Source organism: Drosophila erecta, unplaced genomic scaffold (assembly GCF_003286155.1).
Source record: "Drosophila erecta strain 14021-0224.00,06,07 unplaced genomic scaffold, DereRS2 tig00000092-arrow-pilon, whole genome shotgun sequence".
Classification (NCBI taxonomy): Eukaryota; Metazoa; Arthropoda; class Insecta; order Diptera; family Drosophilidae; genus Drosophila; species Drosophila erecta.
The window spans coordinates 9,921,975-9,946,818 of NW_020825207.1; the positions used below are offsets into that span (position 1 = coordinate 9,921,975).

General features: G+C 44.8%; 2 protein-coding genes across 8 annotated transcripts; one reads left to right on the top strand and one right to left on the bottom strand.

Annotated features, from left to right (window-relative positions):
- Nucleotides 1–14: 14 nt before the first annotated feature.
- On the top strand, nt 15–3,240 carry LOC6548230 (putative helicase mov-10-B.2). 2 transcript variants are annotated; one of them, XM_026980024.1, is made up of 4 exons: nt 15–185; nt 243–361; nt 423–1,282; nt 1,403–3,240. In XM_026980024.1, the coding sequence occupies exons 1-4, from the start codon at nt 159–161 to the stop codon at nt 2,830–2,832; spliced, it is 2,436 nt and encodes an 811-aa protein (XP_026835825.1). In that variant the 5' UTR covers nt 15–158; the 3' UTR covers nt 2,833–3,240. The 2 variants fall into 2 exon arrangements, with proteins under 2 accessions (XP_026835825.1, XP_001975262.2); XM_001975226.3 differs by having other exon boundaries at nt 247–361.
- LOC6548229 lies at nt 2,999–24,535 on the bottom strand. Of its 6 annotated transcripts, XM_026980023.1 has the most exons (8): nt 12,470–12,978; nt 9,656–10,038; nt 8,998–9,392; nt 8,758–8,886; nt 8,135–8,541; nt 6,952–7,738; nt 4,561–6,819; nt 2,999–4,500 (listed from the first exon to the last, which is right to left on the bottom strand). In XM_026980023.1, exons 1-8 carry the CDS (start codon nt 12,858–12,860, stop codon nt 3,834–3,836), a joined length of 5,418 nt encoding a protein of 1,805 aa, XP_026835824.1. In that variant the 5' UTR covers nt 12,861–12,978; the 3' UTR covers nt 2,999–3,833. The 6 variants fall into 6 exon arrangements, with proteins under 6 accessions (XP_026835824.1, XP_026835822.1, XP_026835823.1 ...); XM_026980021.1 differs by lacking the exons at nt 6,952–7,738; nt 8,135–8,541; nt 12,470–12,978 and adding exons at nt 17,924–18,665; nt 24,059–24,535; XM_026980022.1 differs by lacking the exons at nt 6,952–7,738; nt 8,135–8,541; nt 12,470–12,978 and adding exons at nt 17,924–18,665; nt 19,300–19,372.
- Between the last annotated feature and the right edge of the window lie 309 nt (nt 24,536–24,844).

A 24,844-nucleotide genomic window follows, 5' to 3' on the forward strand; every position in this document is an offset into this window, starting at 1 on the left:
AACGCGCAAGCTTTGCGCCAAATTATCCGCCTCTAGAAAACTAACGGAACTTTTAATTTCATCGAATTGGTTTTTCTCCAAAAAGCGGCGCAGTTCTCCTCGTCTTCGTCTAAATGTATGTGGTTAAATCTGTGTGACTGACTTTTAGCAACCAAACAATGTACGAAATTAAGAATTTGGAATCGGTGAGTGTTTAAAATAAAAAACTCGTCAATATGAGACTATACTTCTGGAGATTTCAGTTAGATCGACAGTTATCGAGTATAGCTCACCATGGAGTTCCTTTGGAAAAAAATGATAAAACTACGTTCATTTTGTGTCCAAAAGCCAAGCAATGCAAACCTCTGGGGAAACAACAGAAGTGAGTATTTGGTCCGCATGTACATACATAGATCACCAAACTGATTAAAATCCTCTCCCAGACTTTTATCCCTGATGCACAGTCTGCCATATTATCCGCCAAGTAACAAAATGGTGCAGGCTCTGCCCACTAAATTCACGGACACAGATTTGACCGTAAATAATATTGTATTCGCCGAGTTTTTGCATACCAAACGCTTGGAGTTTTATAATGTATGCTCAGTGATGCAAACGCTGCTAACCATCGAGGACCTGTCCGTCATGGCTCTGTACGCTGAACTGATCCAGGCTGATGTGTCTGTGCAGCGGGTCTCCAAGCTGTTATATAAAATTCCTCTTAAGAGCAAGCTAGTGAATGCAGAGGACATTGTTGCTCCCAATCTGGACGAAGTGGTGCTGGTGCCCAAGTCCAGCCTGTTGGCATCTCCACTACCTGAACAATTGGTGCTGGCCCTGCTTCCGCATCCTCACGAAAATTTGGAGTCGGGCCATCCGATGCGTCGGCTTGTGGCCGGTGTGGAGCAGGTCAGCCGCACCACTGTTCACGTGCGCTTCACACGCGGAAACTGTCCAAAGGAAGCGGTTTTGGTGGGCCAGCGCTTCTACGTCATAATCCGCTCCAAACGCACTTCAATGCGATACATGTACCGCGCACTCAAGTTGCTCCAGGAGAGCCCCTTGGTGCGCCGCTACCTATTTCCCTTTCCCAGCTGGCTGACGCAGATGGTGTACAATTCCCAGAGGTTAGGCGTCAATTTGCCCAGTTGGATGCAAGCGAAGCCATTAAAACAGCCAACTACTCCGAACTCACTCTCCCTTCTGAATTCGACCATCTTTTCCAACGCTGAGCAGTTAGAGGCCGTACAACGCATTGTTGCGGGACCAAGTACTCAGGGACCATACATCCTGTTTGGACCACCAGGTACTAATGCTGAATTTGACTAAGTAAAATTGTGCTAGGGTGCACATCTTAAGCATCTTTCTTAAAGTAAAATATTTAGATTTTTACATATCCCTTTTTTTCCTGCACTGCGTTTTATAGGCACTGGCAAAACCACTACCATTGTGGAGGCCATTCTACAGCTGCGCCTTCAAAAACCACAAAGCCGTATCCTCGTTACCGCCGGTTCGAACTCGGCCTGCGACACAATCGCCCTGAAGCTTTGCGAGTATATAAAAAGCAACCCCCGCCTTCAGAAGCACTTTGCTCGGCAGAAGCTCCCAATGCAGGATCACCAGTTGATCCGCGTGTACTCGCGCAACATTTATAGCAAGGGACTTAAGTCCGTGCCGTCACTGCTGCTGAATTATTCCAATTGCTCGCAGCGCATTTACAAGCATCTTAGAGGGTCATGTATTCTGGATTACGGCATAGCGGTGGCCACGCTCTGCACGGTGGGTCGCTTGGTCTCTGATAACCTTGCCAAGTACAACTTCTTCACCCACATTTTCATCGATGAGGCGGGCGCTGCAACTGAACCCGAAACTTTGATCGGTATAATGGGTATAAAGCAGACAGCGGATTGTCATGTGATCCTGTCCGGAGATCATAAGCAGCTCTGCGCCGTGATAAAGAGTAATCGAGCTGCATCTCTGGGATTAAGCCAGTCTCTAATGGAGAGGCTTCTTCGATCCGATTGCTATAAATTTGATGAAAACGGAAACTACGATCGTACCCTGCAGACGCGTCTGCGTCGTAATTATCGATCCCATCCGCAGATTTTGGGCCTGTTTAATAAGCTCTACTATAACGGAGAGCTGATCTCTGAGGCACCTGCTAGGAATGTGAATATAGCGGCCAACTGGAGCCTTCTGCCCAATCCAAACTTCCCGATAATATTTCAGGCTACTCATGGAGTAACCGAACGGGAGCAGCACACCACTAGCTCTTACAATAATCTGGAGGCAGAAGTAACATGTTGGTATGTAAAACGCCTGATTAGCGGAAAGATAGTGAGACAGGAGGACATCGGCATTGTTGCGCCGTATTCCGCTCAAGGTAAAGTAGTTACCAACTTACTCCAAAGCCGGGGACTATCAAATGTGGAGGTTGGCAGCGTGGAGAGCTATCAGGGTCGCGAAAAGACTGTAATCATTGCAAACTTGGTTCGATCCTTTGCAAATATGGGGTTCCTGCGTAATCCCCGCCGTGTGAACGTTCTTTTGTCAAGAGCTAAGGCACTGCTGATCCTGGTTGGTAATCCGGTCACCCTTCGTCATCATCGGGACTTCAAGTTCATAATCAAGGAGTGCAAAAAACAAGGCACATATCTTTTCAAGAATAAGCGGAAACCGCATATCCTGCCTGACATTAAGGATGATGAATCAGATGAGTCGAGCAGTGATTCGGAAGACGAGGAGCTTACTCCTTGGTCTGCCAGAATGCCACAGGACATTGACAAAATAAAAGCGCAGGTCAACAATGAACAGGACCAGCTCGCTGAATCCATTCTGAAACTGCAGAAATTGTAAGACTTATGTATAAGTTGTATAAGTAGGCTAAGTTGAAAATGACAGACTACGAAAAGTTCAAGGCATTATCGTGTCCATAAGATGAACCTCTAGAAGAGATGTAATGAAACCAAATCTAATTTATTGGATGCTCAGACAGCACCAAGCTATGCCATCCGTAAACCTGAAGTTTTTGTTATGTTTTAATATAAGTTTCTGAAAACAAGTATGCAGTCATAGATTAAGTTACGAAGAAGAATACCCAAGATATTCCATTTGGTGTCCTGCAAATGGAGAAAGGAAAACATTTGATTCAAGCTTTGTGTAAGAAATGGACCAATGAAATTCAAACGGATGTGTTCTCATGAATGTTAAGTCAAAATCGTCGTTTAAATTTAATTTTTTTATATTCAACCAAATCGGTGATGCGAATCCGGATTTATCATATATATTTATATATATTTAAGCAGTGTCTATATAATTAGTAAAACGATTACAAAATACAAATACAATGGAGTTGCTGCGTTAGGTATTGAAAAAATGTTTAAAAATAGTTCTGCACTTGTCGCGATAGTTATTCCATTTTTTAACGCTCTATCCTTTAAATTTGTTCAGTCTTTGTTAATCAACAACTTTGTTAAAGTGTTTTTTTTTTTTTTTACGTTGAGTTGCGTTTTTTGCTTGCCTTTTCGTTTTTTAAGCAACTGAAGATGAGAAAAATGTTTACGATTGAAATGCCAAGTTTAGTTCGATTAATTAAAGTTTGTTCGACATAAAACCTTTGTTTTGCTTGATTTAGTTTGTATTAAAATATATATTATTCGTATTATTCGGTATATTGGCGGTGTTACCGCTCTCCGCAAAGTGTTTGCGTTTAACAACTACATTTGGTATATTTAAGATCCCAAAACCGATCCAGGAGGACGTGTTCATTCCGGGTCAGTGTTCATTTTTCGGTTTCTGAGGACTTTGTGTTTTGTGAGTGGTGTCAGCTACTGAAAACAATGGCTACGTGGGTTAATCTAAAGTTCAGCACGCCGTAGGCCGCAATCCATGCAGAACTTGGCGGTCTCGAATATGAACTTGGAGCCACATTCGTAGCAGTAATTGGACTTCTTACTTGAGCTCATGGACGAGTTGCTCATCAATGAGTTCTCGGATGTGGTGGGTGTTATCGGTACATTGTTGTTGTTGGTGTTGTAAGCTGTTGGTGTTGGGACTTGAGCCTGCTGCTGCTGCTGCTGCTGATGTAGCTGCTGCTCCTGTTGGTAGTTGTAATTGCAGTTCATTTGCTGCATCTGTAGCTGCTGCTGCTGCTGCATCTGCTGCTGCTGCATCTGCTGCTGCTGCATCTGCTGCTGCTGCTGCTTCTGCTGCTCTTGCTGCGGTGGCTGTTGATAGTTGTAGTTGATACTCTGCTGCGGTTTTGGATGTGCTGCAAAAGAGTGTTCAGATCCGCTACTGTACGACTCGCCTCCATCGCCATTGTTGTTTCCACATTCTGGTGCAAAGAGACGCTGGCGAGCCTTCAGGGTTCCATAATCAGTGTGTGCCTGCGTGGAGGCATCGATCATGCAGCTGGGCAGCTTGGCACTGGCCGTATGCGGACGCATCAGTCCCTGGAAACGTTGTGTTCCGGCTTGGAGTTCAGAGGAGCGTTGTCGCGACAAGCTATAAGGTGAGTTGCTGCTGCAATGGAATGGCATATAATGGAATATAGTGCATATTACCATTTGCAAAAGACCTTACCTTCCGTATGCTGAATCGGAGCTCAGCTTGGAGCTGGCTCCGCGACGTGAACCCTGCGACGAGGACATGGTATAGCCATCCAGACTGCTTAACTCATCTGAGTCTGCCGACGGTGAAGGAGTCATTGGCGAGCTGCCTGCTGCCGCAACCTGGTGTGCTGGATTTGGAGCAGGGAGCCCACTGCTGGAGCGCTGTTGTTCCTCGCCTCGTCCGGCGTTGCTTGCGATAAGCTGGCGCCGCATGGAGGCACTCGCCTCCTCGCCCATTTGTCGGAACTCGCTATGCATTTGGTGGATCAGATTCTTGGCATTGTTCAGCTGCACGTTGGGCGCCAATGCGGAGCCGCTCGAGGATGTGGCCAGCCGGTTGGTGGATTGGCTGGCCTGATCCCTGGGCTCATCTTCGGCGTCCTCCGTGTCGCTGATCTTGCTGAACCTTGCGTGCTCCGGCTCGTTTCCGTTCTCAATGTGCAGGACATCGATGGGCGTCTGGGCGTTGCCCACCATGTGGCGCAGTGAATCGGGCGAAATGGGTGAGCGCCCCTGGGCATTGGCCTCCGTCTCAATGCTGATGAAAATCTCTCGCTTCTTTTCATCTTCGTCGACTGGCCGTTTCACCATCTCCAGGCGGCTCTTCTCCTCCTGGCTGCTGGCACTTAAGGAATTCGACTGCTGCCGTTGCAGTTTGTCCTCGGGCATTTTTGGATCAGACCTGTGGGCGTGATTGTCTTTAATCTTGGACTGGTGACTGAGTGGTGTGATCTGTGTGGCTGTCGTCTGTTGCGTCGAAGTCGCTTTCTGGAACGAGCGTTGTCTGCTCGTCGAGCGATTCATGAGGAACTCGCGACAGTCCTTGAACAGCGGGAATTGCTCGTCATCATTCTCGTTCTCGAATGAGGAGAGGAACTCCTCAAAGTCAAAATCATCGAAGGTGGGCATGGCGTTGTGCACCATGGGCATGACCAGCGGCAGTGGATTCGCCAGTAGTTGTTTCTGCTGTTGCTGCCAACACTGCTCGTCGTACTCCATGGACGAGCGGTTGGCCTCGTCGTCTGCCGAACAGCCCGATGAAGCATCCGCATCCTCGGGCGAGGCATCGTACAGAAACTGGTTCCGTCCCAATCGCATCTTCCGCTTCAGCAGGTTCCTGGCCTCCCCGGACTGCCTGCGTTCGTGGGTGATGGTGGATTGGGAGCTACTCCGGCTCCGGGCTTGGGACAACTGCTGGGGCGTGGAGCTGGCATCCGAGGATATGCCACTGTTTACATGCAGATTATCGAAGGCGTTTATCAGCTTCGGATCTATGTAGTCGCCTGCCACAGATCCCGATCCCGATCCCGACCCTAGACCCGATTCTCTCCGCGGTCCAAAGATGCTTTCCAGCTTGATGGGCGTAAGGGGAGCCGTCGAGTTCTTCGCCACCTTGCTGATGGGCTCCAATCGGAGGGGAGTGGCCACCGGTGGATAGTTGACCTCTTTAGCCAAACCTGGCGAAACTGGCAACATTGTTGGAGTTAATGGTGGCAACTGGGTGGGAGTGCTGTGTCCCAAGCTCTTGGCAGAGTTCTGTTTGCTCAGCGTGTTGCTCTTGTCTTTTTGCTCCTTGCTGGTCAACTGGCTGGCGGCTGCCAGCTCAGCCGCCTTGGCATTCAGCTGCTCCAGCTCGTGCTCGTACTTGAGGAACACAGCCAGGGAGTCCGTTTTGGCCACACTGCGGGCGGCCTGAGGAGAGGAAGGTGCGTTGCTGGCTTCACTGGTGCCACCCACTGGCAATTTAAGCTGTAGCTTTCGGTTGGAGGCGCTGGTATCCCGGCGCACGACTCTTGGGCTGTGGAAGTCATTGCCGCACGCTGCTCTCACCGGCATCTCGTCGAACTCCTCTGGTTTTAGGAAGTTGGTGGAGATGGGCCCCTCATCGGAGAGACCACGCTGAATGGTGGGGCGATAGTTGCTGGCGAACAGTGGTCGGCTGTTAAGCATGGGCGTACGACGCGGCCCTCTCAGCGATGAAGTACGTCGGAAATTGGAGGCCGGAGTGGTTCTTTGGGTAACCTGTGCGTGTTTACCGGCTGCCGTGGTCAAAGAAGTGGTCATGGCGATACTGGGTGTGGTTGTAGGAGTGCTGGTTACTATGGGTGTCAGTGTTCTGGTAGCTTTGGTGGCGGTCACCTCCTCCTCCGGCGGCGGCGTGCTGGGTGAGCAAAGCTCCTCCAGCTGCCGCTTGGCCGAGAGGAAGGGATCGTATTTGTCCCCCAGGCCGCTGTTAAAATAAAGATTACAAACGGTTAGGAACACATGATATATGCTATGATGAACCGCCCATTAGTGCTCTGTCTGGCCGTCGTCTGGGGAGGATTGGATGGATTAGTTGGCTCTCATCTGGGATACAAACCTATTTGAACGACGCTTGGTACTAGGTGCCGACTTCAAATACATAGTACCATTTTCGTTCTCCTCAAGGAACAAACGGCGACTGACGTTGCTATTTTGTTTGGTCAAAGGCGGCAGCTTGAGTTCCGGCTTCGCCTCGGGCTGAACCTCATCATCTTCACTGTGTGTATCTACTTCCTTAGGATTGGGTACGGTACTTGAGCTGGATCGAGCCCTCTCTATCAGCTCAATCGCGCGAGCTATGAGGGCGGAATCATGGGGTTCTGCGGCTAGATCACTGGCATAAGTATCCTCATCGTGCTCCTCCGTTTCGTCGTCCTGCCTCGTATTTTCCAGCTGTAATCTTGGGAGTACTGCTTGCCCCATGGATTGCTTGATTGCCTCAAAGCTTTCCTTTAAATCTGACATTGGCAAAGCGCGCATGGGCTCCGTGTTACTCTTCACCTGGGAGGAGCGACCTGATCTCTTTGTGCGTCGGCATGTGCGCATGGCTGTGGCTTCTAGCGTGATCTCGATTTCTGGCCCTGGCGAATCCTCCTCAGATCCGGAGTACACTTTGGGCTGCTTTCGCTGCATGCACTCCAAGCTGGAGTTCAGGGAAGCATACTGCACGTCCTTGGAAATTACGGAGCAAGACGACTGCAGGGCACGCAACTCCAGATCGGGGTTCTCCTTGGTGCGAATCCGACGTCGTGCCTGGCGCACTAGGGATGTTGAGGAGGGGTGCTTGGAGACCAGACTACCGATTCCCTGCTCATCCATTTCCACATTGCAAATGGGCGTGCCGCCTGATATGGAACCGCATGGAGGATGGGATGGTTTTGACTTGGGTTAGACTAGGTTTTCTTAAGGAATTTTCCTCAAATATTCGGAGGATTACTTTGTGGTTTTCTGTAGGAAACTAATGTTACTAAACAGCCCCACTTCTATTCCCCCAACCATATTTTCTTTTGATACCCCCCAATCTTATTAAAACCCAACTGGAGGCACTTGCACCTGGTCTGCGCCTACTCTTAATGCTTCGCTGATCTTTCGAGTGCTTCGATGCGGCGCGCACTAATTAACGATCATGAAATGGTTCCGGGTTCTTAGATCTTGAATGCATCAGTGTTTCAGTGTTTAATTGGAGAACTGCATGCCGCTTAGGGATTGGCAAATTGGCAAATCAGAAGTTCAACCCATACCTTTGCGCTTGATTAGCCCATTGAGTTCATCGAATGTCATGGTTACTTGGGGCAGGCAGATCCGCTTTTCGGCCGCATCTACTTTATCCGTTTTGGGCCCACTCTTGCCGCGTCTAGCTGGCTGGAGAACCGGCGCCTCCACGCAATCGAGTTTGGCCACCTGGAGAGCATCTCCGCTGCGGTTCCACCTCATTCGCTCCAGGGTCTCGTCCATTTCGCTGCGCAATTCCAGCTGAGTGCGCTTGGAACGACGCAGTTCAACTCGTTCCCTGGGCGGCGGCGAAGATGGTGGATCCTCATTGTTGGCCATGTACAGATTCACTTGGTTATGGGTCACCGTGGAGTTTGGTGTGGCACGGCTTCCTGCTTTCTCCAAAGCTCTTGATCTGGAGTCTTGAGCTTGGGTGCTGAGGATCATTTTGGGGATGAGTGGAGATCGCTGATCGGAGGACTAACTACGGTGTGTTGAGACTACACGACGGTGGCAATTGCTATCGAAAGCTTACGATTACGGTTACGCTTTACGGGATTAATCAAGGACGACTAAGATAACGCCAGAAGAGCATCGGGGGTTAGGACTATCTATCTAAAAGAGATCTATGGATCGGAAACCTTCTACTCACTTATCACTGTGCACGGACGACGTCATCGAGAGGGACATCAGGCTTGGCTTGGGTACCGTGACCTCACCCGCGTCCAGAAGCTCCTCGTGGTTACCGGAGTACTTATCTCTGGCGAGGGATCTCTTGGTTCTGTGTGACATCGCGGCCAATTGAATAAAGCAGCAAAATAAATTGAAACGAGAGTGAAAACAAAAAACGTGAGTTGATTGGACACAGTATGTCAACTAAATCCAGGCTTACTTCAGATTGGGAGGCCTGTACTGCTTCCTGGCCTCCAGGCGCTCCTTGGCCTTGCTGGTCTCCTGACTGTTGGTGGACTTCATGGTAGCCTGAATCGCCTTTTCCTTGCACCATTCCACGTGGCGATCAAAGGCCTTCGGATTGAAGGTACGCTCGCAGTGGGGACAACGATCGCAGGCGGGTGCCTTGATCCGCTTGGCCAGCGATCGTTCACGGACGAGAGGAGCAGCCGGAGTAGCTGGAGCAGCGGCTGCAGCGGGAGCAGCAGGTGCCACAGTTGGAGCCTCCGGCGCCGAGTTAGAGGAAAGTGTGGATGCTGCCTTTCGCAATGAGGCTCGGGCGGTGGAGCGCACCATCTCCGACTTTCGCTGGTCTGGCAGTGGTGAATTTGCTGGCTGAAGTCGGTAGAGAACATACTTATCAGTCTTATCTATAGATTAAGACAAAGAATATTTGTCTAAGAAGCTGGCTTCCTTTGAATACTGATAAATTTGGGTTCACAAACCATAAGATATTCATAGATATTCATAGATAGAGTCAATAAAATATATATTAAATATTATATAAAAATGCAAATTCGCTAATAGTATCTAAATCTCTTGTATATATCTTATACATCTCTTGTATTATCTAGAAATTTTCAAAGAGATACACTCACCTCGGGAGCAGCATTTACAGACGTGGTCTCGCGACTGGTGGTCGGAGGAGATGGTAATCCCGCCGTGCGCTCCGCATTGGGAAGGCCAAAGTTCTTGGGCAGCACGTACGTGGAGAGAGCGGTTCCATCGCGGCGTTGGCGCGACGAGTCGAAGATCTTGCGCTTCTTGGAGGCCTTCTCGCAGATGACGACGTGCTTGCGCAGGGCGTTCACGACGAAGGTGCGACTGCAGCAGGGACAGGGTGTCAGCTGGGTGGCCTGATCGGGCACGTATTCCGGAACCGGAAGGGAGGATCCGGAGGTCAGTGGCGGCGGGGCAGGCGTATCGTCCTCCTCTCCCCGCCTGGAGTCTTCCGCCTCGGGATCCGTGGTGCTGCTTGTTGCTGTGGATGGGTCCAAAAGATGGATATGTTATTTGGGTATCGAATTTCGACCGGGGTTTCAGTTAGCTACGAGCACTTTGGCAATGTTTGTTAGATGAATTGAGGGGTAAGAAACAGGAGTGTGTCTCAGTTTAAACGAATTAACAGTAGCAAACTGGCAGTTGATTTTAAAAACTTCAAATTCAAACTGTTGAAGAAAGAAGTCAATAGTGAAAGGTCAATAGGTTCCTACAGCTTCCAAGAAGTAAATTCCCATCCGAAGTTACTCAATTTTAAATTTGTTTACGTAAATATATGGTACATGTTAATTAAAAGACTGTTTTAAAATTAAGCTGGGCCTGGCTCATACAGGGAAAGTTCGGCAATGGGAAAAGCCCAGTCACTTTCCCAGTGAAAATGGCTGGCAGCCAAGTGAAAAACAGCCGCTGGCAGATTCATGGTCGATTGTTTTTTGGGCGACAAATTGTCTGTCACACCAATAAATCCACCAAAAATACAGAAACAATGGAGCAATCCCAGTCCCAAATAATTTATAGCCATTATTTCGGTTCGTCTTTGGCGATCAGCCTATAAATTGTTATTTATCTTCTGGCCGCAGACTGATGAAATGTAGCTTTGTCCAAATTGGGCAGCTGGTCTCAGCCAAAAGTCTTTTGCTCTTAGCCTGTGGGCGGGAATTGTATCTCAAAGATCGAGTATCTAGTGTTTCGCGGAAGGCAGGTGCCAGCGTGGGCCCACGATCGAGTACTTCATTACTTGATCTATTTACTTTGGGTTAATTTACCTTCACTTCTAAACACACATATTAGGTACCTAAGAAATATCCATTTTCCTTAGGACTAGGATCACTATCATTCCAAGAATAGCATCGACTAGAACGTGTTTTGTTTGAAAATTGAACCATAAAATCTGAAAACATTAACAAATGCTCCCATTGCTTTCAATTAAACAGCAAATGAATTTTTAACTAGCTTTTCAGGTTATATTCTTTGTAATAGGACCGTACTACTTTCGCATTCCGCTGATAGAGAAACCATTCTTTAACTGAGCCGCAAAAAACTCCCCCTACTTTGAGTGGGCATTGGGAAATAGCAATTAGAAGCACCCGTGGAGTTGGCCACTAATCACAGAGATGAAGGAAATCCAATTACCAAGTCAGACTGTGATTACATCAATCAGCGACACGCACAAGACAAGAGTAGCAGAATTTCCGCAACATCTTGGGAGCATTATGTCTCATTTCCATTTGAATCAATGCAAAGTTGTGTGTTACGCATATTATTCATTATATTCATATTGTTCCAACACAATCCTTAGCGCTGAGAAGTGGGTGAGTTGGGCTATCTATCTAGCCGTCTGTCTAGTGCTAATGATGCTCCGCACATGAGATATATGCATTATGTGCATCCACTTCAGATATTTAAAAATACAACCCACCAGGGCCTCCCCGTCTCATCGGATCTTTAGCAGATCTCGAGCGATGGAGCCCAGGGACTTTCAAATGGTCAAGAGTTTACTAGATCAAAAGTTGAAAGCCATTGAGGCGGGTGATGAATGCCACTGTAAATCTAGTCGAGCATGCTATTTCGGCTTGCCCAATCCAAGGGCCATCTTTCTATTTGGTTAGTCGGAGTAGTATGGTGTAGTCTGGTCTTAGGCATTTCCATATTTCGTTGTCTTTGCGGCAGGTTGAGCAATCTCCATAAGCCACTTAAGTCGTCAGTGGGCCCATAAATGTATTCTTGTGTGTGCAATATGGTAAAAGCGTAATACAAACAGTTTCCCTGTTCCCAGGCCAAGCAGTTTTCAGGTTCTTGGCTAGTCTCTGAACTTTTAACCCTGCGACACCCAAGAAGTATGGCCGTGGAAACTAAAACCGAGGACTTGGCACCTCGGAACGGGTAAGCTGGCAACCAGACGGGCTGCACTTGGCAAAAATATCGAAACTTTACTTTTGAATTCAGTTCAAAAGCCTATTTTTAAGGGGAAACTTACTATCTAAACAACTGCCCACTCAAAACTTTATATTACAGAAAACCCAAGATGACATCATTTTCTGGCCGAGCATTGATAAGCGAAAGGAGTCAACCAAGAGGTCACCGTGGAGCCAGATTAAACAATTGGAACAGATGTGGGCAGCAGGCGATTTGGCTGAGATTTTACCCACAGCTTTCACCGCAGACTAAGCGCTTCATTAGTCAGAAATGAGTTGTTAATTTGTACTGGAAATTACTTGATTTAATTGCTTCAGTTGTAGTCGCAGTTTCTGTAGGATTGGCATGCAAATGGTTAGTCAGGCAGTTAGTGGCCACATCGATCTTATTGACAACAATCAAGACGCGTTGCAGTTGATTGTTAGTTGATGTTGCTGATGTTGCTGCTGTTGCAACTGTTGCTGCTGCTGCTGCTGCAGTTGCTGCATCCGACTCACTTGGCTTGGCATTTTCCAGCTTTTTGCTGCTGTTGCGTTTCATGGAAAATGTGTTGCGAACGCGCGAAAACGTTGACAGCTGTTGCTGCTGCGATTTTTGTTGCTGCTGCTGCTGCTGTTGCGCCTCACTAAACTGCAGCGAGTTGAAAGAACCTTGCAGCGGCTGCTGCTCGAAAACGTTAATGCTGCCGCTTCCACTGCCATTTCCATTTTCATGCTCATTTTCCTTTTCGTTGCTGAAGCTGAGTTGCCCATTTTCACCGGCCAACAGATCGTTTAATTGCTGGAACTCCTCGTAAACAATGCGACTATGCCGCTTGTTGATTTTGGCCAAGGGCTGCGGCTTCTGCGACTTTGACTTGAAGATCTTTTGCCACATTTTCTTGCTCATTGTGTGGCGATTTCAATCGGAATCTAATCACTTATGAATCACTTATGGGTAAAAAAAGCTTCTTTCGAACGCATTTCGAGCGAACTTCACGCGCCGGCTTCTCGTGCTCAACTGAACGGCAGCAGCAACATCGACGGCGCAAAGCTCGCGCAGCAACATGTTGCACGGCATTATAAATAGTTGCACTCCAGTTTTGGCCCGAGTGTGGGTGTTGTTGTTTGTGTGGCTGGTGCTATTAACAAAGGCCACGATTCTGTTCCGACTCCCGCGCTCTCGCCGGGATTTGAGTTGTCTGCTGGCGGCTGGTCTCCGCTGTCTTTACGGCTGATTTATTTAAAGCCGCCACCGCCGGCGACGTCAAATGTTGCTGAACCCTCGACTACTTGGGCATTATTGTTCGCTCTCTGCCAGAATGACTGCCAATTTCCCAGAGCCAGCCATTCCAGCAGTTCCAGTTCCAAATTGAAATCTCACCCGCCACGGCCATCAGTCAATCAGTTAACCGACTTCAAAGAGAGCCCATTTCCTGGGCTAATGGGAAATCGGAATGGGGATCGGTGGCGCGACTGGGTGTTGCCCCCACACATGTGCAATTATGTCCACTTTTGGGGCATGAAAAACATCCACTTACTGCCACTGCTGCTGTTGCATAAGTGTGCCAAAAAAGGTAGCCGCAGTTGGAGTTGCAACGGCGAAACTGCACCACCAGCAACATTTGGCGATCCCAGCAACACGCGGTGTTGCAGCCGCTTCACATAAATAAGCAGCTGGCCGCAGAGTTGGAGACACTTTGGGTGGACTTTATATAAATCAGGGGCATCACAGCTGGGGAAGTCGGTTTGTGGTATTGCACTGAAGGTCTGGATGTTCTAAGGCCTCAAATGTGCTCTTAAATACTGCCACGTAGTTTTGAATATGCTTCTGAATCAAAGATTACACTTCTATAGAAGTAATATATGCCCTATTCTTGGATTTTTTTTATGTAAGGGAATAATAAAAATATTTATAAAACTAAACACTATTTCGTAAAGTTCGCTACTTAACACCTGGAACTTTTTGTATCGTATGCTATTGATGCCAGCCAAAAAACTTGTATCTTTAAATACAAATGCCTCTATTTCGTCAAGTGTAATTTATGCTAAGCTATGTTTGGGTGATCTTGAAATTATATAGTCCGACACTCGTTTGCAGTGCATTCCATATTCGATTTTCGCCTACATTCAGCTCACCATATTCGTATCTTCTTTCCATCTCTCTTCGCTGTTTCTGATTTAATTGAAATGCGAATGCACTTTTGAGCATCGCTCTCCGCGGGCCAAACGATCCCCATTTGTTGATGCTATAAATCTGGGAATATATACGCATATATAAGTTGCGGCATCCGCTGACGTCACTAGGCTGTGGAACTCTCTTATGAAAGTTGCCTTGACATACGACCAAAAGTTCGAATTTGCACGTGCCAAAAACCAGGCCGAATTATTAGTACAAGTCATGAACTTGAGGCTTGATGATGTTTGTATTTATATCCGGTTTATCGAACCAACAACTTCCCTTTCAAGGGATTTTTGGTGCTGAGGAAGTGGGTGGTACTGGGTGGAATGGATGGTTTTCGGGTGGTGTAGGCGGCATCGTTTGTGGTCGCCCACGCGTCGCGACTTTGAGTCTTGGATAATCTCTTATAATTGTCACGCTTCGGAGCGCCAACGAAAATAGAAAATCTGTTGCAGTTGCATATGGTCGCTTGTTGGTGGACGGGGATCTGATGCACATAGATATATCTCTGGCATCTCTGGCAATTTTCACGGTACAGCCGCCTGCCCTCAGGAAATCGGTTTTAAAAAGGGGCGCGTGCTTATAAATAGTCAAAGTTCTAGAATCTAGATGATGTGCGGATGGCGTTTTGGGGGCAAGGCGGCGACACGACCGAAGAACTATATTTTTATAGTGAACTTAAAACTTTATGTTTCCCATGCACTGTTACAAAAACCATTTACAGTTTAATAAAACAGCTTTTAGAAATATGCTGCGGTTGCTTTCGTCACTGGGATTTATCTCGTGTGTAGCTTTCACAGCGCTTTCTACTCAAGGAAAACGCGGTAATTATATGATTCAATATGATTTTATATAATATTTTAACTTGATTTTCGCTAGCTCCTTTTAAGTCAGATGAACATTTTTGCTCAACAGGAATCTGCGCCCAAGATCTATAAATATTGTGCTAGTGTATGAGAGACTTATTCGATAGATAGATAGACTTGGTGACATTTCGGTGGCCCCTGAAACTTCACCTGCGCTCTCTTTCCAACCCAGCTATATTCCTTCTCCCTCTGACAGACAAAGAACACACTTCACATATCAACAACATAGGGCCGTCGTATTTTCCACTAATTAAGTTCTATTTCTTCCAGTCGTCATTTGCCCCTGGTTTCCCCTATCGCCCCTTCGATCTTCTAATGAAACCATTTCAGTTCATTGGCGCTGAATGTTTTCTTGTTTTTGGTTTTTCTTTTTTATTTTCAGTTTTCGTTTGTTCCCATCGCAGGCATTTTGCAGATTGCACAATTTTCCCTCTGTTTTCAGTTTTCTTCTGTATTTTTTTGTTTCTGTCTTCGGTTCTGTTTGTTACTTGTTGAGTTCGATGTTGTTGCAACAAATTGAAGTTGATTTGTTTGTTGTTGGCAGTTCGTTGTTGGCAGTGCTGATTGGCTTTTGGAAAGTGTGAAATACTTTTGTGTTTGTATCCAATACGATTTTGTGTGTTTTCCGCTTTTCCATCTTTTGTTTTGCATTTTTTTTTGAAGTGTGAGGAGAATTGGGCCGCTAATTGAGGTAGGTAATTTCCAATTGGATTTGGAACACCTTCGATCGATAGGTGAAGCCAAACGATTAGCAATTCAATTTGTGAGGCGCTAAGCCTTTCAATTCTTTTCAGCAAATTAAATTTAAATTTGAAAGGGACTAAGTGATTTTCTCTTTCGGTAGCGCATTAAATTTAATGAATTAAGCAATTATAAATTATTTAGGTAATGAAGAAAAATTATATATTATTAATCAAAATTTCTGAAAGATTTAAACCACTTTTTTCGAAGTTCCCAAACGTAATACTACACACAATATAAATGTAGTAGCTAACATTCAGCACGGCAACACTGTTCACTACTATTTTGCAAAGCTTTCTTAAGCTTTTTGGATTTGGATTTGCCGGCATTTAGCGTTTTTAAATTTGTTTCTTTGGTGCAAATAATTGTGCCCAGATGCTTGTGCCCACTTCAAATGGACATTTAATTGAAAAGCTGCAATTCATCAATGACCAATTTCTTCAATGGCACAACTCATCCCTAACAGATAGTGACTTGCAAGAGATTTTGAAAAACAGGTTTTTTCAAAGCGCAATTAACACCTTTATACGAAATGCCAATACGAAAACTGGTTGGGATTTTGACTTGGAACTGATTCTATGTTCGTTTCATGGGACTTGTAAGCCGCTTGTGCCACCAAAAGTGTTTCAATGTCAAGGAAATTCAGCGGATTAGCAGAGAGAGGGAAGTGTTTTCGAGTGGGCCGAGGGAAGTGGGTCAACTGCCTGTCGTTTAGGCCATATATATGTGTACATACGAGTATATATGTGTGTATATAGGGGCAGGCCATTACTGTCAGATGGTAGGGCGACAATGGAATAGTTTTTTGTACTTATTTATTGGCATTATCGGAAACTTGTTAAAACTGGCACGCAAATCTGCCGGCCAGACGTGACTGACATGGCTAAAACCGACTAGAAATCGGTCGCAGCGCCCGATTTCTGTCAGCCAGTTGGCATATTTATCAGCCATATAAATATGGGCTATAACCCGAGCTAAGCTTTTTGCTTCTGTCAAACTTTAATTGAATTATTCTCGATTGCTGCGCAAAACACATTTTGGGTTCCAACCTGGGTTGAATTTCTTGTTTTGGGCTTGTCTTTAATTTAATTAAAACTCATGTGATTCTTTTTGTGTATTTCTTCTTTTTTTTTACTTTTTGGCTGCTTACTGCAAATGGAAATTGACATAGATATGTCATTTGGCGTTGTTGTCAACTTCTTGGCTTCTGTTTGTTGTGTTTACTTGCGATTTTTAAATGCCTTCCACGTTTTCAGTGTTTGATTTGGTTGGAAGCTTTTTGTGCGTTTTGCTCATTTTCGCAATATAAAACATGCTATATAGTATTTGCAATAATAACTGATGTCATCTCGGCCTCTTTGGCTGATAGAAAGCTATATATGTTATATTCAAGCTGTTTCTTTTATTAAAAGGAGCTTTTTTATATTTTTTTTTGGTGTTATTCACATCCGTCCACTTAATAATGATTAATGCTTTGTTTCCATTATCAATATTGTTTTATTTTTAAAACATGTATTTAACATATATATTTCATAACATATATATTTCATATTCCCATATTCATATTTGTATTGTTCTCTATATCCGCCGGAAAATCCCTTGAGATCTTCGACACTGCATATTTTTATGGTTCCAACAAAAATGTTAACAACCTCTGTTCTTTGCCTTTCCATTGGAATACGATGCTCAGTTGGTCATAAAAAGAGACTTCAGGCTTTTTGAGTTCATTATAAATTCAAATCGGCGCCCTCTCCTCTTGGTTATTGGCTTTAAGTGGATTCCTAAACACTTCCTCTAACACAGCTGGAGTTTCTTAGCCTGGGGCTGCATGCCAAGTGCTTTTCGGGGATTTTTATTTTGTGCGCCTGCGCGGAAGTGGCATGGGTATTTGAGTATTTTGAATTAGCCGCACATTGTTTGCATTCACATTGTATGCATTTTTTCCCCAGTGCACTGGAAAAACCTGATTCACTTATTTTAAATCATATTTTTATCTAAGTAGCTAGTGCGGAATAATAATAGGAATAGGCACCCGAAGCAGATAACTTTTAAGTAATACAATGACAGTCATTTCTTTCAGTGTAGCGATAGCTCATGGTTTTTGTGTGGGAAATCGATTGACAAGCTCCTAACGCTGGGCCTGCTTACAGCTGTAATTGGCCAAAGTACTTAAGATTGGCTTACCGAAATCGAAGTGGTACATGGTGGGCATTTCGCGGGGTGTGGTGGTGCGCGTTATAGAGCCGTGGTGGTGGAGCAGGGGAGTCGCCGGCGGGGTGGCGATGAAGATCGGCTCCAGGGGCCTCCTGCTCTGCTCCGAGGTGGCCATCCTCCGCAGTTTATGCAACTAACTTGCTTTTAACTTGGCTATATATCTTCCGCTAGTTGAGCAGGTTTGGGGGGTGTAAAACGCGAACGCGTCTTTAGTCGCGAGCGTTTAAAAGCGCGCCAAACGCTCGTTTGCTCCACATGCAAGTTGAAGTGTTTTCTTAGCTTTTCCCGTTTTGTTCGTGTTTTGCTGGTGCTTTACTTAATATTCATTAATGATTTTGCCGCATTGCTAATTAATCATATTTCGTTTTCACTGCACTTTCAAAAAATCATACAAAAAGGCTTTGGAAACACTTTTGCCTAATGTATCTTTTGTTGTTTTCACAATATCTTTTTTACCATGCACGCTATTTATTTGGTGTTTTTTTTTTTAATTTTTGGCTTCTGCGTTTTTATTGTATGATTGGTTCACATTTAAAATTCACTTCGTTAGTCGCAAGTTTCCACCAAAATCCTATGGAAATGCGGCGGCTGGCTTATAATTTTGGGTCTGCAATTGCTGTTGGATGTATCCGAGAGTTGCAATTGGAGTTCGGCGCTGGGTTTCCCCTTCTACCCCTTTTCGAAGTTCGTTGTCGTCTGTTTTTACAAATATCTGCAAAAGGTCAGAGCGTGAGATATGAATTTAAAGTGAGTTTTGGCAGTGGCTGGAGAGATGTATATTGTATTATAATCCAACAGGTCTTAGCCTTATGTATCAGAGCTTATAATTTAATAGATACTTCTTTTTTTCATCTTACATGAAATTTATGTAAAACTAAGGCCTCATTGATGAGTTAAAACTAAGAAGCTAGTTATTCTTTTGTTTAGCAGACCAGTTTTATAAGTTTTGTAGGCTGTTTGGCTATTTTTCCTGTTCTGTGGAAATAAGCTGCCTTCAGAAACCAACACAAATCAGAATTGTATACCAATTCACTACATACTTCTCCACATGTGACGTTCAAACAAATTCGAAATGCCAGACAAACATTCACCAATGAGGCTAAGCGCACATTAGCTAATTTGCAAATATCCACGTCGAAACACAGGGAACTGCAGGAGCGTGTATCTAATGGATACGCAAAGCAGAGAATATGATGAAATCAGCTAAACTTAGATTGCGAATTCACGAACTGTTTTTTGCTATTTGGCTTTTGGGGCTTGGCTCACGCAATCGCAGCAGAAAAGGGTGGAAACGGAGTGAGAGAAAGGGTGATTGAATAGTTTTTCCTAATAGGCCAATTAATTACCGTTAACTTTTCGTTTCAGCCACAAAAATTCGCTTTCAATGGGAGATCTCCCGGTTTGTTGCGCAGTTGAAACGAGACTGAAAATCTACAAAACCGCGAGAACCAAACATTTTTCTCAGCCTCTCTTAATTGCGAAATGAAAGTGAGCATAAAAATCAATTGAAGATCTTTTGTGTGCGAGCATCTCTCCCACAAGTTTGGCCATCTTTGAGATACAAAAGAATATCGCACACTAAATGTGTTGGAGTGAAACTTTTTATTCAGGTTCATTTGGTACATCAATTACGATCTGAGACCAAAGCAAAGGCGCAAATAAAAGATATCGTGGAAATAATCAAAGATTGGCAACCCAAGCTCATTAGTACTATTAGAACAACCGAAGGCCAAGCCGATTATAATAACCAACTCATTAGCAATCAAATAGTCATTATACTAAGCGGCTAATCCAACCCACACTTTCCTATTTTCAGACCTGAAGATGTCTTTGCATATCCGCAGATAAGCTAATCTAATGACACGCTTGTCGATATCTATGTTTGGCGACAACTAAATCTATAAATCTTAATAGACGTCGACAGACGTTATGTGCTATATAGAACAAGTTTGTTGTTGGGTAATTGCTGGGCTCACTTGAAGCGATAAACTCGTTTGGATTTTACATGTTCGTTCCCAAGTTAATTTATGCCCCTCCACTCCATTCGAACCCCAACCAATTTACCAGTTTCTATGCGTAGATAAGGCCTCAAAATTTATGTAAGATCATTGTGCATAATTCGAGTTGAAAGGTTCGCCGCGCCCTCCCTCCATTTCGATATTCTCTTATGCATATGAAGTGACTCGGAACAGTCATATCGACCATATTGGGATAGGGCTGCTGAGCGGATGGAGGACGTGCTCTGAATCCATCCGGAAAATCAAGTGAGTAATGCCATTCGAGATTTCAGTTATTGGGGTTCCGTGCTTATACATGAGCTAAGAGTGCCTTTGAGCGACATTAAGATATAAGTGAATTGAAAGGAAAAATAACCAAAAACCACAGTCGTGCTGTGACTCTTTCAAACTGGTTTCCATATAAAGCTAATTTATTTATTTATTATTATCCCAGCCATATAATCATCTTCATCATCGACTTTTTCGCCACCCACTAATGTCATTCCACGGCGTTGACGAACTTTATCTTGATCTTACTTCATATATCTGTACAAGTATATCAAATATGCAGCTCCCACGCTTTAACATTTCAGCCCAATGCGCACACACTCAAATTTAAATGATGACAAAGTGATGGGAGTTTCTTGAACCAAGTTTTGGAATAATCACAACTTGCGAAACTAGCACACTTGTGCTGCAAAAAGGTTCTAAGCCGTCGAACCAGAGCATTGAACCAGTGGGCCGGTAAACAAATGCTCCGCCTTGGGTTTCCACTTCGGAATCTGTCCAAAGCCGCGACAGCTGTCGCAAGCCGCCTCCGAGTCTAAAAGTTCTCCAAGTCTGGGGCCTAACAAGTGCAGCATTGTCGTTCCATTTGGACAGGCTCACCTTCAAAGTGGCTGCGACAAACGCACTCTTCTATATATACATACATACATGTAGACTGCATCACTTTCGATTTGGCACAGTAACAGATGCAAGTGAAGGTCGCTTGGGATGCCAGAGGTGTCGGCTTACACAGATCTCTGGGTCTACTCCTTATCGAGCATGTGTGCTGACCCGCAGTTTCAGTTTCTGTTTACCTTCTCGCTCGGCTTTATCAGCTGTTGTTTGATAAGTGGTATTGCAAAAGAGTCAACAAATGTGGATCCTCCTGCTTAAAAGATACACATTTTTGCGTTCATTTATAAGATACACATACTTAACTAATTAATACTAAGCAGTGAGCGGCAAAACTGGTGAGAAATTTCATTTTACACTTTATGCATAAACAGAAATATTTCAACTCCACTTTTGATTTAAATTTACTTTAATTATTTAAGGAACCTTACTTTTATCTGCACTCGCTTAAGTGGAATGAGCAATAATTCCATGGCTAATGGTGTATTTCTACCAAGTTTTCACTATAATGTGTAGTAGATATATCTATTTGCATAGCATTGGCATTAGATTCATTGGCTAATTGAGTTAATCGATCGACATGAGCATTTGCCTTTCAGCGGAATCATTAGAGTTGTTTTTCCCTCTGCAGCTGCATTGTCGAGCAATTTGTCAGCATTTTAACAACTTGACTTATTGATTGCAAACGGGGAAATGTGAAACCGGCCAGTGCCACCCTAAAAAACCGCACTATTAGCATGGAGGTTCCACTCAAATTACCAGATACCGATTAACCACAGATGATAATCGTTGGAATCGCTGGTTTCCATAATTAATGAAGCCGTTTTTGGCCAATTTCAAAGCTTTCGCTGGGCGAGAAGAAAGCCATAAACTGTAGTCACAGTCGGTTTGCTCGGACTTTTGCTTTGTTAGCCGCGCTGATGTCATGTGGCAATCATCTGAGCTTGGTGAGTCCGCTTAGAAGTCGTCAACACGTCACTCCAGTCTACGCTCTACAGTCTCCAGTCTACAGTATACAGTCTACAGTATCTGGGGATCGGGCGAAGGTTACCCAGAATCTCGAAACAAAACGAGGCACATTTCCAGAGGCGTGTTTGGATCTCAATTTCAAATTAGAGCCCAGTACGAACGAGGCACTTTGTCAATAATACTCGCATGTAAAGTGCTTGAGTTTGATGTTAATTGCGGTGTACTTACACACATCAGTATGGATACAGATACGAGTGTACAGATGTATCTGCTCTTTATGCAAATCTTTTGCCATCGCCAAAAGCAATGAAAAAGCATTTGCTGCTGCCACTTGTGATTGCCGTTTATTGGACTTTTTGGAGCGTTGCAAGTATGCATGGCAAATAGCTACAGACTGTGAAATACTCCTAGATTTTCGTATTTTGCTTTCAAAGAAATAGGGGATTATGGTAGTGAAGGGAGCATTAACTAATTAATTGCAGGCCGATTGTTAATAAACTTGGCAGACCGACTATGTACAATTTATCGTATAGATAGATGATCTTCGAAAAATGTTTACCCTATAAAGTATGTTGAGTAGGTTCATATACATTGTATAAATAGCATCAATCTTAGGTCAGGTAACTATGCTCAACTCTACATATCATTAAAAGCTTTCGAATGTTTGACTTGTACTTTGTTGATCTTTTAGCATACGCTATTCATGAGATATTCACCTGCAAAGTCAACACTTTGGGGTATTGGTTCCAAACTGCGTCGCGAATTTCCGAACGAAAATTAACAGCAAACCTAACGAGCTCCAAGCAAATGGTAAACAGTGGACTGGGCCACCGCCTCCACAGTGAAGCCTCCTAGTACTGCCCCATAAATCAGTTACTTGGCCCCGATCTGCAATTAGCACACAAAAGGCAGAGGCAAAGTGGCAAGGAGGCAACCAGCAGCCATGAAAATGGGAAATTCCGGGCTTTCCTACGCTCCTTTCGGCATTATCGATTAAACACCGAAAGGAGCAGCGAAAGTTCTGGGAAAACATGGGCTATAAATGGTGTAATGACGCCAGACATTAAAGCCGCGCCCAGCTGGCCACTCGCCGGAACAAATGTCCCTGGTGGTCAGGGGGTTGCCCGGGTGGACCCGGTTGGCATTGCCATTATTGTTGTTGGGTGGTGGCAAACAACTCCGGCCGTGGTGTTGGATGTGGTGGTGGACTTGTTGTGACCGGCTGGCGGCGGCCAGGTTGCCATGGCAGAATTGCACATGCGAGTAGCTCCAAACTTTTTATCTGACCGAGCATGGGGATACATACGAGTATGTGTGTGAAAGGGTGCTGCCCCATTGATTGCCCCATTGCATGCCGACTTTTGACCGAACAAAGAAACCCATCAAAACTGCGGACAAATCAAAAGTTTCTGCGCGAAATTGGAGCAAGAGTGCCACATAACCTAGAGATATATGTGCGCGGTCATATCTTATCTGCTAGATAAAATACATAATACTAGGCGAAAATCGGAAAAAAAGGAGAACCTTATCTTTTCGACTGGGCGGGGGTTGGGAGTACCAAGATGTTAGCATAATATGAGCCTTGGATATGCCATGGGAACTCAAGGAGACTTCGGTTCGAGTGCCTCATAAATTTGTGGATACTTTGCGCATTCGTTTAATAACTAGATTTCAATATTTACTCAGCTCTTCTACGATAAGCTGAAAGAAGCCTGAGAGACTGAGATAAGCCTGTCTAGAAAATATATTCAGTGAATATATTCAGGTATATTTACGCAGTGAGTCAATAATAAAAAGATTATGGGGAAAGAAAAGGGTAAGATAGTAAGTGGTAATTACCAAATTAAATTTACATTTCGTAACACAATAGATATTGTAACACTGTTACGTGGAATACACCTCGTCTGCCAATCAACGGAATAAACTATATTTTTCCCATCTTTGTTATGTTACATAGTACGATCCTCGCTCGAGAACCAGTTAATTGTTTAAACAAAGTTGGGTTTACTATAGCCCGGTCTGCGTCTATTTCCTCTGCTATGTATTTCAGCTCGTCTGTTTACCTTATCGATACTGAAAAAGCAGCTAATGAACAATTCATGATGATGATGATGATGTGGTTGCTGGTGACTTAATAATTGGCCATTAATATGGCATTTAACTTATCGCTGCCAAATCAACGGATTCCATGGGGAATTGAGTTACTGTTTCACCTGTACTCCGTTTGCTTGGAAATTACCTTGAAGTGCACTCTTTCCTATCGAGTGGCTAAGTAATTGAAATTCCGCAATGTGCACTCAATGAAAACCGCTTAGACAGCTCAACCGATGGGCTAATTCACTCCATATCATATCATAACACAGTAGCACATATATACGCGAGGGCTTAAACGGAAACTATAGGTACAACCACTTCGGGCGCCAGCTTATTTATAATTTATTAATAAGAACTGCTTAGCTCGACTTTACACAGGGTGCGTTTCGAAATGTGAGATATATGCAACTTTTTAGATGAAATCAGGTTTTCTTCCCAATATTTTATATTCCCTGTTTGCGCTGTTGTTTTTACAAGGAAGGCGCAACTTCTCACACCCGCGACGAAGGCGGCAGCGGTTTGAACGTCTCGGCGGTTCGACGAGCGCGTAGCGAATGAACATATCTCACCCAGTGGAACCGCTCCACCTTCCACCTTCGCTCAGCGCTGCGTCGGCGGCGACTGCGCAGTCGGCGGGCAGCGTCAGTGGGGAAAAAAGTGAATTTATATCATGCATATTTTTTGGCAACCCGGTTTGAGCCGAATCTTTCTGGCTGCTCGGCCCGGAGTTGGTAGTGCATCCGGAGATCTGGAGCGCAGGGGCAGGAAGTCCGGAGTTGCGTGGGCGCCTTGTTGGTGTGACAGGTTTGGAAACTGATGCCACCAATCGATCGCCACCTTTGTGCGACACTTGTTGCTCACTCTCGGCTATTTATGTTTAAAAATATTATATTTTTTCCTTTGAAAAATGACAACGAACGCGTGCCTTCCC

Bases quoted from the DNA above. Each gene is read 5' to 3' on its own strand.
- LOC6548230 (XM_026980024.1), top strand. From the start codon at position 159: ATGTACGAAATTAAGAATTTGGAATCG. The intron at 186-242 runs GTGAGTGTTTAA...TGGAGATTTCAG, and splicing joins AAATTAAGAATTTGGAATCG to TTAGATCGACAGTTATCGAG. The intron at 1,283-1,402 runs GTACTAATGCTG...TGCGTTTTATAG, and splicing joins CATCCTGTTTGGACCACCAG to GCACTGGCAAAACCACTACC.
- LOC6548229 (XM_026980023.1), bottom strand. From the start codon at position 12,860: ATGAGCAAGAAAATGTGGCAAAAGATCTTCAAGTCAAAGTCGCAGAAG. The intron at 8,887-8,997 runs GTAAGCCTGGAT...GATGTCACACAG, and splicing joins TACAGGCCTCCCAATCTGAA to AACCAAGAGATCCCTCGCCA. The intron at 7,739-8,134 runs GTATGGGTTGAA...GTTCCATATCAG, and splicing joins TGGGCTAATCAAGCGCAAAG to GCGGCACGCCCATTTGCAAT.